The sequence below is a fragment of the Gekko japonicus genome, unplaced genomic scaffold, assembly GCF_001447785.1.
Source record: "Gekko japonicus isolate JY-2015 unplaced genomic scaffold, Gekko_japonicus_V1.1 scaffold2139, whole genome shotgun sequence".
NCBI lineage: Eukaryota > Metazoa > Chordata > Lepidosauria > Squamata > Gekkonidae > Gekko > Gekko japonicus.
The window spans coordinates 258,358-270,003 of NW_015170952.1; the positions used below are offsets into that span (position 1 = coordinate 258,358).

At 43.3% G+C, this 11,646-nt stretch overlaps 1 protein-coding gene across 1 annotated transcript in view; it reads left to right on the forward strand.

Moving 5' to 3' along the window:
• Nucleotides 1-11,646, forward strand: part of LOC107116881 (protein FAM193A-like) — a gene marked incomplete at its 3' end in the record, with an annotated part of 64,914 nt that overhangs the window by 4,139 nt on the left and 49,129 nt on the right. Inside the window, exons 3-4 of the mRNA XM_015418902.1 lie at nucleotides 1,181-1,285; nucleotides 5,315-5,389. Coding sequence (XP_015274388.1) covers nucleotides 1,181-1,285; nucleotides 5,315-5,389 — 180 coding nt within the window. The remainder of the gene's footprint in view (nucleotides 1-1,180; nucleotides 1,286-5,314; nucleotides 5,390-11,646) is intronic.

The window sequence follows — 11,646 nt, forward strand, 5'->3', positions numbered from 1 at the left end:
TAACAAAAGGAAAGAGGATGGGGGGGGGGGGATTCGAGTTTCCTGAATATTTCCTGAATCCGAATATCATACCTGTATTGGGATTCGGGAATATCGGAAAATACCGATATTTTGCTGTGAGCCCCACAGTGAGCAGGGTGGCGGCACATGGGCCTGAATCTCAAGTGGCAAATCACCACTGGGAAATCAACCCCGCATGCCGTGGCCCTCACCACACTTGCAAAAAGAGCCTTTAAAGGGTCTTTTTGTAAGCAGAGCTGCAGCCAGTGACAGCCCCTCTCCCTCCCTGTTGAAATATTTAAAGGGCCCTCCTGCGGATCAGCAGGCCATATGCTCCCTGTTGATCAGCTGAAGCCCTTTAAATCTCTACAGGAGGGGAGGGAGAGGGGTGGCCGTGGCTTGGGGGTGGGGTGGAGTGGAGTGATGAGGGGACCTGGCAACTCTTATCTCCTGTGGTATCTTCCAGCATTCCATCGGGCATGGAGGACTGCTTTGTTTTGTGCAGCCTTTGGTTAATGTTATGAATTGGGGAGCTGGCCAGTTGATTTAATTCCTCTGAGTACTTAGAGGAAGAAGAGATTGGATTTATACCCCGCCCTTCACTACCCAAAGGAGTCTCAGAGCAGCTTACAAACTCCTTTCCCTTTCCCTCCCCACAACAGGCACCCTGTGAGGTAGGTGGGGCTGAGAGAGCTCTGACAGAAACTGCTCTTTTTCAAGAACAGCTTTTATCAGAACCACAGCTTGCACAAGGTCATCCAGCCAGGTGCAAGTGGAGGAGTGGGGAATCAAACCCGGTTCTCCCAGTTTAGAGTCCGCGCACTTAACCACTACACCAAACTGGCTCTCTTAAGTTGATGTTTTAATTGGTTTTTATTGTTCTACTTAGTGCAATAATTTATTTGTATTTTTTGTATTTTTTACATTTAGTAAGCTGAGTCCCCTGTGGGGAGAAGATGTAGGGTATGAATTAATTAAATAAATAATATTTAAGCTGCTCCAACTTTGCAAGACAGGGCCTATCTTTATAAGTACAGTCCAATTAGAGTTTGTGGTTTGAAGCTGCTTACTTGATAACCTTTTGGATACTGCAGAATATTTTCATATGTTCTAGGTGAATAGTCTCTTACAACAGCTTTCTTAATTGGCTAGGAGTAACCCCTAATTTGTGTGGAGATAGAGTATCTTGCTACTACAGTATTGCCAGTCGGGACAGGAAATGGGGCAAGTTGCTGAAGCATGGCTTGAATGTCAAAAAAGAATAGACGATTATGTTGATGAACAGGTAAGTATATTATATGGGCATTTTATCTTCTTGACAAGTGCAACAGTGAATGCAAATTATGTTTATGATTTTTTTAAAAAAAAATATTAGTGCTTTTCTGCCCCTTTGCAGCTTGGTAGTGGTAGGTGCCATGCAACTTTCTAGATGACCATGCCAGTTGTGCGTAACTGACAACCACCCAACTGTACCCTTTCGCTCCTAGGTTGTTAGGGCTTGTTATACATTTTAAAATGCTACAGCTTAATAGTGGGATGGAAGAGGAACAAAAAAACCGAGATGTCTCATCTGGAAGCCTACACGAAATTGTGCTTTTTTCAGAAACATTTTTCTTGTCTAGGGTCCAGTAAGCAGATAAAACAATGTGTCTGTATACTTAAAATAAAATCTGATCCTAATGTAATTTTTAGAATGTATTCCACTTATACCACACAGGTGCCTGTCCAGATGTTCAGTAGAGGGAGGGGCTGAGGCTGGAGCAGAGACTGAGTGTACCTGCAAGAACCCAGCGTACAGCTGGCCTTTAATGGCTCAGAATTTGGCTTTGCGCCTTGCAGATCTGAGACAAACCACCAAGAGAGGCTTCATTGCAGTGGGGTTGTCATCGGTACCTGAGATGATGTCAAAACGGAGCACCAACTTGGTGTCTTATATTCTGTGCTTACCCTGTTGAGGTCCTCCACTGTCATTGAAGAATTGAGGTCTTGATATATTGTGTCAACAAGAAACAAATCAGCTACTTGTGTTCCTTATACATAAAGGTTATGTGACCCTTGTTAAAAAAAAAAAGACTACCTTTGTAGCCATACGATGCTTTCTCAAAGACAATATGAAATATGCACCATTTGGATGGTGGATGTTGTACTTCTAACATTAATAAAGCAATAGGGAATATTATAATTTGCCAGAAAAGCTACAGTACTTGAAAACCTGGAAGCTTGGATATACAACAGCAAGCTGGCTGGCCTCAGTAGGATTAGCAGTGCCAGTGAGTTCATGCTTGCTTTTGACTACCTCGTTAGGTATTGCTGAGAGTTCCCTAGTGGTTTATTTCAGATATGGAACACAATAAAGCAAATTAAAAACATTTTCACTGTATCAGTTTGATGAGTGTACCAGCCTCCAGACAAGGAAAATTGTATCCTGGCTTTTGGGGGTTCTTATCTGAAAACAAAAGGGCAAGTAGGATGCCAGAAGTGACATATTTTTTCTGCTCCCCCCTACCCCTGCTATAAAGTTGCAGAAGAGGACTGTTGCCCGTAGCACACCCCCACCGTCACAAACTTCTCTGCATGACTTGTCATTTGTTTTTAGCTACTAAACTATTCTCATCCTTTAACAGGCATGACCTACCATGTTTTCTTATGCAGCAAGCATGTTAAGCTACTTCACAAGTTACTTTTATGTAGGAAACGTAAATTAAATGACACAACGTAAATTAAATGACACGGAATGTTCCATTTTTTTATTTGCGTGCTTATTTTTACCAGAATAAGTTTAGAATTATTTACAGTGTGCTCACACTTTGCTTTCAATTATTTAAATACGTTATTTCAAAATTCAAACATCACTGGATTGTTTATGAATTTTCTTGTGCGTAAGAAAGTGGTAATTTACACGCTGTCTCTTCAGAGACCTACTTGAGATGGTTCACAGCCAAAATAATGAAACCAAACAAGCCTGGATGTAAAAACAAACACTGAGCAGCCTAAAATGGACCCCACAGGTAAAAGCCTGGGTAAAAAGAAATGCTTTGGCCTGGTGCCTGAAGGTAGGGTAGTTAGGTACAAGGCCCCACCACCGAAAAAGCTCTATCTCTTGTCACTGCCTGCCTCACCTCTGCCTCAGTGCAGGGCTTGAGAACAGGATCGTAACTGGAGAGCTAAACAGCATGGAGGGAGTGCACAGACTGGTAGCAGTAAGGATTGTTGTTCAGTCGGACAGTCGAGTGTGACTCTTCGCAACCCCATGGACCACATCATGCCAGGCCCCTCCTGTCTTCCGTTATCCTCCGGAGTTTGCTTAATTTAATGTTCATTGCCTCAATAACACTGTCTAACCATCTCATCCTTTGCTGTCCCCTTCAGTCCCCTTTGTTGACCTTCAGTCTTTCCCAGCATCAGGGTCTTCTCCAGTGAGGGCTCCCTTCTCATTTGGTGGCCAAAGTATTTGAGCTTCAGCTTCAGTATCTGGCCTTCCAGGGAACAGTCAGGGTTGATTTCTTTTAGGATTGACTGATTTGATCTTCTTGCAGTCCAGGGGACTCTCAGGAGTCTTCTCCAGCACCATAATTAAAAAGAATCTATTCTTCGGCACTCAGCCTTCCTTATAGTAAGGATTGCTGATACAGTATTATCAGCCTATATCAGTAAGGATTGCTGATACAGTATTATCAGCCTAGGACTACTGTGTACTATGAAGCAGGATTTCTTGATCGCACCAATCACATGTTGCGATGTTGCATTTGTGCTGCAGTTAGGATTCCTCATCTTGACTGCTTCTTTGTCAATTAAATGGTTGTAAGGTGACCTCACTGGGCCAGATAGTTAGTTGTTCAAATGGTAAATAATACTAGCAAATGTAAAAGAAATTTGCTGTTTGGAGGACGTGTATTATTGGTTCTTCATGCACAAGTAACAAAGCAGATTATGCATCATTAAAGATTTCAGTGACCAGCAACAAAGGATAAATGTTTAAGTTGTCCATTTTTCCTTACAGGAGTATTGTGACAGTACTAATATACTGTCGTAGCCTTTATGTCCTACTTTTCCATTTAATAAGCATTTAAGGCAGCTTGCATACTTCAAATAAATGGACATACAGTCCAGACCTTATCTGCTCACATAAGAAATGTCTCCAAAATAAAATAAGCCAGTAATAAAATACAGACAGTCAGGAAACCAGCAAAGGGACACTAACCTGTATTTTGATTTGTTGCCGAAGATAACATTTGTGCCATGCTAGTATCTCAAAGATCTTCCACAAATTAGGTGTTAACTTGAAAAGGGCTTTTTACCCATGTACCTGATTTAGTAGGGCGTCTTTGAAAATGAACAGGCTTGTGTCCATTTATTAGCCAAAGTTTGTTCAATGAAGTAACAAGGCTACGTTAGACTAATTAAAGTTTAAAACAGTGGTCTCAAGACGTCCATGAGGTGCAAAGAACTGTTGCAGGCAGGAAAAATTCTCTCTCTCTCTCTCTCTCTCTCTCTCTGCCTAAATAAATGTTTTGGACAGATATATAGCCTATTTGGATGCCAGGTTTTGGTTGTGCATATGCTGTTTAGAAAAAAAATGGTTTATGAGGGAGGGGAACAAATTCCTTAGTGAATCTTTCCACTCACTTAAGTCTTCATTTCACTTTCTGTTTGTTTGCAACATGAATTTGATAGCTTTCCCACTATTGTAAGTACAAAATTAGACATAAGAAGCAGAATGTAATACAGCTTTAAAGATAAAAACACATCTTCACAGTAGACTCTGATCCTATTTCAAGAACAATCAAACAGCAAGAGCTGTTACAGTTTGCAAGTTCTTGAGTTAAACAATTTCAACTTGTAAAGATGTTGAGGGAAAATGCTCGGAATGGCATAATCCATTTAACTTTTTTCTGTGAGACTTCATGGGCTGGATCCCACAGTCAATACGTGGAAGTCTTGGTGCCCCCTTCCCCTCAGCAGCCATTTCTGACCCTGGGAAGTTTACTCCTAATGTCTTGGGATCTCCGCATGGAGTTATTGGTATTCATGTCAGGAAGCTGTAGTGGGGAGAGGCATGTCATGAAATTTCTTCCTTCTTCCATCAGCCTTATGATAATTGGCTTCACTACAGTGAAGATCGAGATCAGCTTAAGTAATGTGTCATTCAGTGGGCTCAACATTTCTTTGCTTCCAGTCACAGTTATAGTCATGTAGCAGGTAATTACTGCATTGAGCTGGTTTACTTTTATATTTCAGCAGCGTGTACTCTGAAACAGATGTAGTAGAAATTAGGCAGCATTTATCCAGTTAATTTGATTTAATTTTGTTCTAGGCAGCAATGAAAACAAAACAACATTTGCTGAAAGAAGACTGGGAATTTTATAAACAGAACCATTTTATAGAACAGGTGAGTATTTACTTGCATTACTTAATCTTCATTTTCTTGTATGAAAATTCTTTCTCTATTCTTTGATATGTAATACATCTGTCTTCAAACAACCCCATGCACGTTCCCCAAACAGCCAATGCTTGCATTGCACGTGGAACAGAATTTTTTCCCCTTGTTTTAAATTATTTTACACAAAACATACAACTTATATTTATTTAAAACAATTGTATCCTGCCTTACCTCCTTCGGCTCACGTTGACAAGCAGTGCAACAACCAGGTTGCAGGGTCATAAATCAGACAAAATTAAAACAGATTAAAATACAGTGGCCCCAGTCACACGGGCCGGATATCGCGGGAGGGAGGCGTGGTTGTTTGCCCTGGAGCGAACTACTGTGTAGCAGCCGGATCAAACCCGCCTGACGTCCCGCCGACGTCCCGTGGTTGGGGGGAGGTGCCGATCATACCTCACTCCTGCGGTGTGGCAAAGAAGCGGCGCTGCGGGGGTTGTGTTGTTTTTTTTAACCCAAGTGTTCGCATGCGCCGTTGGGTGCTTGTGCGCACTTGTGGAGACTTGACCAAAAAAACCCTTTTTGCGACGTGACATGGGCCCGGATGCCACGAGCTAACACCGAAAACATGATCTGACGCCCGCCCTTGCCCCGCGGTTTTCGGAAACTAGTACCTCGGAGGTACTAGTTTTTTACAGCGCATCTTCGGAGTGAAGCCTCGGGTGAGCCACGGGAGCTCTACGCTTCCCAGATGTGGTGGTGAGATCACGCCCAGATAATCCGCCTATCTTCCGTCTCTCTAGTGTGCCTAATGCTCCGTGTGACTGGGGCCATAATTTAGCAATTTAATGGCATTTAGATTTAATAGACCCACACAGGATCACCAAACTCTCAGCCAGATCAGGTGGAAAAGTTCACTTCCCACCAAATGCTGTCTGGAAGAGGTCTGTCTTACATTCCTTCCAAAATGTAGTAAGGAAAAGTGCCATCCTCACGCGCTGTGGCAGGGTATTCCAACGGACTGGGCCTACTATGGAAAAAGTCTGTGATCTTCCTGTGGCTGTGCAGACAGTCATAAGGGAGGGCAGCTTAAGGAAGAGGCTGTTTGAGTATCATAAATGGCACAGGGGAGTACATTGAGAGATGTGGTTTGGTATGTATGAGTGTCCTAGGCTGTGAAGGGCTCTGAAAGTAATAACTAGCACTTTCAACTGGACCCAGAACCAAACCGATAGCCAGCGCAGTTGATGCAGCACTGGAGTTATGTGTTCTGAGTGGCTGATCCCAGAGAGGAGCCTTGTTGTCTCATTCTGCACTGGTTGGAACTTCCAAAACAGCTTTAACATAATGTGCATTACAGTAGTTTAATCTGGATGTTACGGCTGCATGGATCAGTATAGCCAAGTTGGTGTGATCTAGGTAATAGGCCAGTTTACTAGCTAGATGTCATTGACAGAATGTATTTCTAGCAAGAGCAACAACCTTGATCTACTGTAGAAAGCTTAACCCCTCTAAGGCTGGTGAAACAACACTCACCAAATATTTTGCCTTCCCGACCAGCATCACCTCCATCTTGTCTGGGTTGAGTTTCAGTTTTTTTATCCTCAGGCACTCAACCACAGCTTCAAGACATTGGCCCAAGACTTTTACATGTGGCTCTGGAGGCTTAGAGACTGAGCTATGAAGCTGGGTATCATCAGCATACTGTTGACAACCCTATACAAAGCTCTTGAGATCACTATCAAGAGTCTTACATAGAGATTAAAGAGCATGGGGGATAAAATAAGCCCTTGAGGTACGCCACTTGTCAAACCCCAGCTGGATGACTCTGCCTTTTCTTCCAGGAAGAAACAAGCAAAATCCCTAACTTTGATTGCAGCCATTCCAGTAAGTTTTCATGGTCAAAAAGCCACTGACAGATATAACAATATCAGCAGCCTTTATCCAGCTGTAAGTGAATATCATCAGCCAAGGCCATAAGTGCTGTTTCAGTCCCAAATCCTGGCCTGAAGCCAAACTGAAATGGGTCAGAAGCAAATGTTTCATCCAAAAAATGCCTGCAGCTGCTCTTACCACAACCTACTGAACTACCTTGCTTAAAAAGGGGAGATTGGACATGGGTAGATAATTGTGTACATACCTCTTATCTAAAGACTTGTATAATCTTTCACACCCCTTATAATTTGAGCAGCACAATCCTGGCTTCTTTCTACAAGTTAAGGGTTCCTACACTTGAAACAACTTTCATATGCAGTGTTTGTCCAAATATCTGCAAATATTTTACGGTATTCAGCAAGAGAACCTTCGAGGATAGAGTACGTGCCCTAATTTATTTACATTATTAATAGTCTTGTCTTTCTCACTGAGACCGAAGGCAGATTAGACAATGCAGGTCAATACAGTCAGTAGGATAAGACATCAATAAACAGTGCATTAGGGTTTGGATATCAGAAGTCTGAGACAGAGCTGAAAATGAAGCATAAGCTTTGACATGACATGTTAAATGATGCAGAAATGACATAGTAGGAGCATACTACAGCAACACACAATACTGTACAATTACTGTACACAGTAGTATAGTCCACAGTCCCTGTCTCTTTACCAAAGCATCTTTCTGAACCATTTTGTTACAGTATACCCCTATTACATGTTCAAAAAAGTGATCCTGAATAACTATGTTTTGCATCGATTATGAAATGCCAGGTGAGTGGGAGTCTTCCTGACAGTCAGGCAGGCCATTCCGTAAGGTGGGGGTCCGCAGTGGAGAATGCACATGAGTGGGCAGTTATTAATTTTGCCCATTTGCAAAGTGACGCCTGCAGATGAGCGAAGCTGTCGTGCTGGGGCATAGGGGGAGAGGCAGTCCTGCGATATGAGGAACAAGTATGGCTTGTATGTGGTAGCTGATACCTTAAGTTGAGCCTAATAACCTGATGGGCAGCCAGTGGGTGGACTGCAGAGTGAGAGGGATATGCATGCTCCACCTAATTCCTGATAACTGAGCTGTGGTGTTACGCACTAACTGGAGTATCAGAGTTGACTTGAAGGGGAGACCTATGTAGACTGTATTGCAGTAGTCTAGTTTCAGTGGTACTGTGGTATGGATCCAGGTAGCCTGATCACCATGTTCAGGTTAGGTGCCATCTTGTGGGCTAGACTGAGTTGTAAGAAAGCATTCCTTGCAGCTGCATCAACATGCTTCTCCATCAGCAGTGATGGATCCAGTATGAATCCTAGGCCCTTAACCGCAGTGGTTAACTGAACACCATCAAAAGTGGGGAGCACAATGTCCTTCAAGATCTCTACCTTCCCAGCCAGCATTACCTCTGTCTTTTCAGGATTTAGTTTTAATTTGTTCACTCTTAGCCGTTTAACCACAGCAGACAGGCAGTGATTTAGAACCTCTGCTGCATCAGCAGGATATTTGGCTAAGGAGATATAGAGCGGAGTGTTGTCACTGTATAGATAACGGGCAATTCTCAAAGTATGAGTGAATTGTCCAAAGGCCTTTAGCTAGATGTTGAACAGCATGGGGGATAGGATTCTCAAAGTATGAGTGAATTGTCCAAAGGCATGTTGAACAGCATGGGGGATAGGACTGCACAATTTACTGCATTGTAGATTAATTCCTGCATATATTGTAGATATATAGATGATTTATTTAGTGTTTGAATGTTACTAATTTTATCCACAATGAATGTATGTAATACATTTTTGAAATCACTGAATTTTTCAATGTTATAACCTTTAATTGGATATATTAACGCTGTAGCTTCTGTTGTGATAGAGACCATATCTGTCTAAATTGTACTTTCTTGTCTTTACTATCAAAATTGCTTTCCATTTCCTCTGCTTCTCAGAAGACAAAACTAGATACTTGTGCAAAGGTAGCTAAAGAAGTAGCAGTTTGCAGTCTTTCCTAGATTAACCTTTTTTGCAGTTTTGCTTATAGAAAAATGGCAGCGCAGTGCTAAGGACACTTTCATGGGAGTAAGCCCTGTTGAATAGACCATAATAGAATTCAGAGTAGACCTTAGGATTGCTCTCTTAGTCACATAGACTTTAAAATTTAATTAATATACCTGATCGTTTAGCTTTATATGTTAAATTATAAATTATGTTAATGCAGTGAAAATAACTTTAGATTTGATAAACGTTGCATATTTTATTTCCCCCAAAATTTTTGTTCATGGGGGGGAATGACACTTTTTTAACAACTTCAGAATTTCTGGATATTTTCTATCTCTTGATGCAGCTAAGTGCAGGGAAGGATTTTGTAGCAAGGGAGCAAAGTAGATAACTAAGTGCCCCCTGAAATAACCCAAGCTTTCCATCTTGCATCTTTTAGACTTCACAAACAATTCATGATTGAGGGAGAATCACAGTTCTTACCCACCTTCTGGAAGAAAGCTGCTTGCCTTATGGTAGAGGTTCATCCTTGCATTTTGTCAGGACAGACAGAAGGAAATTCTGCTTTTGTTTCTGTTTGTTTTTATATAGTGCTTTACACAGAGAGTAGTTAACGTGTGGAATTTGCTGCCAGAGGATGTGGTGATGGCCAGAGAAATAAAGTGGGATTAGATAGATTCATGGAAGCTAAGTCTATCTATAGCTACTAGCCACAGTGACTGAGGGGAACCTCCACATTCAGAGGCACTAATCCTCTGAATCCCAGAGCCAGGAGGCAACATCAGGGGAAGGCCTCAGCCTCTATGCCCTGTTATTGGCTATCCAGAGGAACTGATTGGTCACTGTGTGAGACAGGATGCTTTACTAGATGGACCACTGGTCTGATCCAGCAGGGCCTTTTTTATGTTCTTACCATCAGGCATACAAAACAGTTGTATGTGAAGCAGGCAATGTAACAATATCCTGACAGCATCTGATTCAGTCAGTAGAACTCTGGACCATGCTGTCTTCAGCAGAATCCCCCCTCCTCATGTACATGCCTTATGCCTGGCTTTACCATCCAGGTCAAGTGAACCTTTCAGGGAGGATGTAGATCTATACCTAGAGTCTCAAACCAAGGACACTTGCTGTTTATGGGATCTATCATTGCAGTATGCCAGAAGAGAGTGGTACTGATGCTTATGCCTATTATCCATATAGTCTTGGATGCCATTGACTTGAAGTATGCTGCTAACAGGAAGGGTGTACATAATCTTTCCTGGCTCTTCAGTCTGAGCATATTTGTTTCCACAATATGGAGCAAATTAACTGCTGCTGGACTGCTTAGCTTCCTTGCTTGCCCACTACTCTGTTTATGAAGTTTTATGCAGGGATTATGTGGTATGAGTATATCTGTAAATTCTGACCGTAGTCCTGCGTTCTGTTCACCCATCAGTTGACCGTGGTGGACCTACTGAAATTCAATACAGGCAGTACTGAGATAATGGCTGGCATACCATAAACTGGAAGGGATGGATTCCCAAGTCATTGGCAGAGTTTGATCTCTGTTTTGGTCTTGTGTTCACCACTGTAGCTGATGGGATCCACCCCTTGGAATTTCAAAACTCTACTTAGGTCATATTTTTAATGTGGCTGCTTTTAAAGGCTATTAAGCGGTCATGTTCGTACTAGCTGCTGCTTTAGTGTGATGTAGCCAGGGCCTCAAACACGTGACATTGGTTTCCAACATATTCTACTAGGCACAGTTCAGGATGACGTCTTTGGCCTAAGTTGGCTGTCACTTGACATTTCTGTGTATCAGTATTTTTATTTTCCCAGACATTTGCTCATGGGTAGTGCTCTGTCCTTTGCCTTGGTTGCATTTTATCCTTGCTTCTGCTTTTCCCAGCCTTTGGTATTGCTTTGGTGGATCTTGAAATTTATAGTATAATAAATCAGGGGTCTTTTGGGGCCGGAGCCGCCAAAGCACCGCTCCGGGAGCCCAGGCACCAGAACAAATGGCGGTGGCAGCAAGCTCCGCCCCCAGCTCCCCGCGCTGTGGCCCCCTGCCGCTTCCCCGGGCCAGCGCTGGAGCGCTGTGGCCCGTGGGAGGGCAGAAGAGGGGCCCCCCGGCCGCCTCCCCGGGCCAGCGTTGGAGCGCTGCGGCCTGTGGGAGGGCAGAAGAGGCCCCCCGCCGCCTCCCAGGGCCAGGCGCCGGAGCGCTGCAGCCTGTGGGAGGCCAGAAGAGGGCCCCCCACCACCTCCCATGGCCAGCGCCGGAGCGCTGTGGCTCTGGGAGGCCAGAAGAGGCCCTGCCGCCGCCTCCCGGGGTAAGTGAGGGATTTGCGGGGGTGGCAGAGGCTTGATTGGGGGGGGTT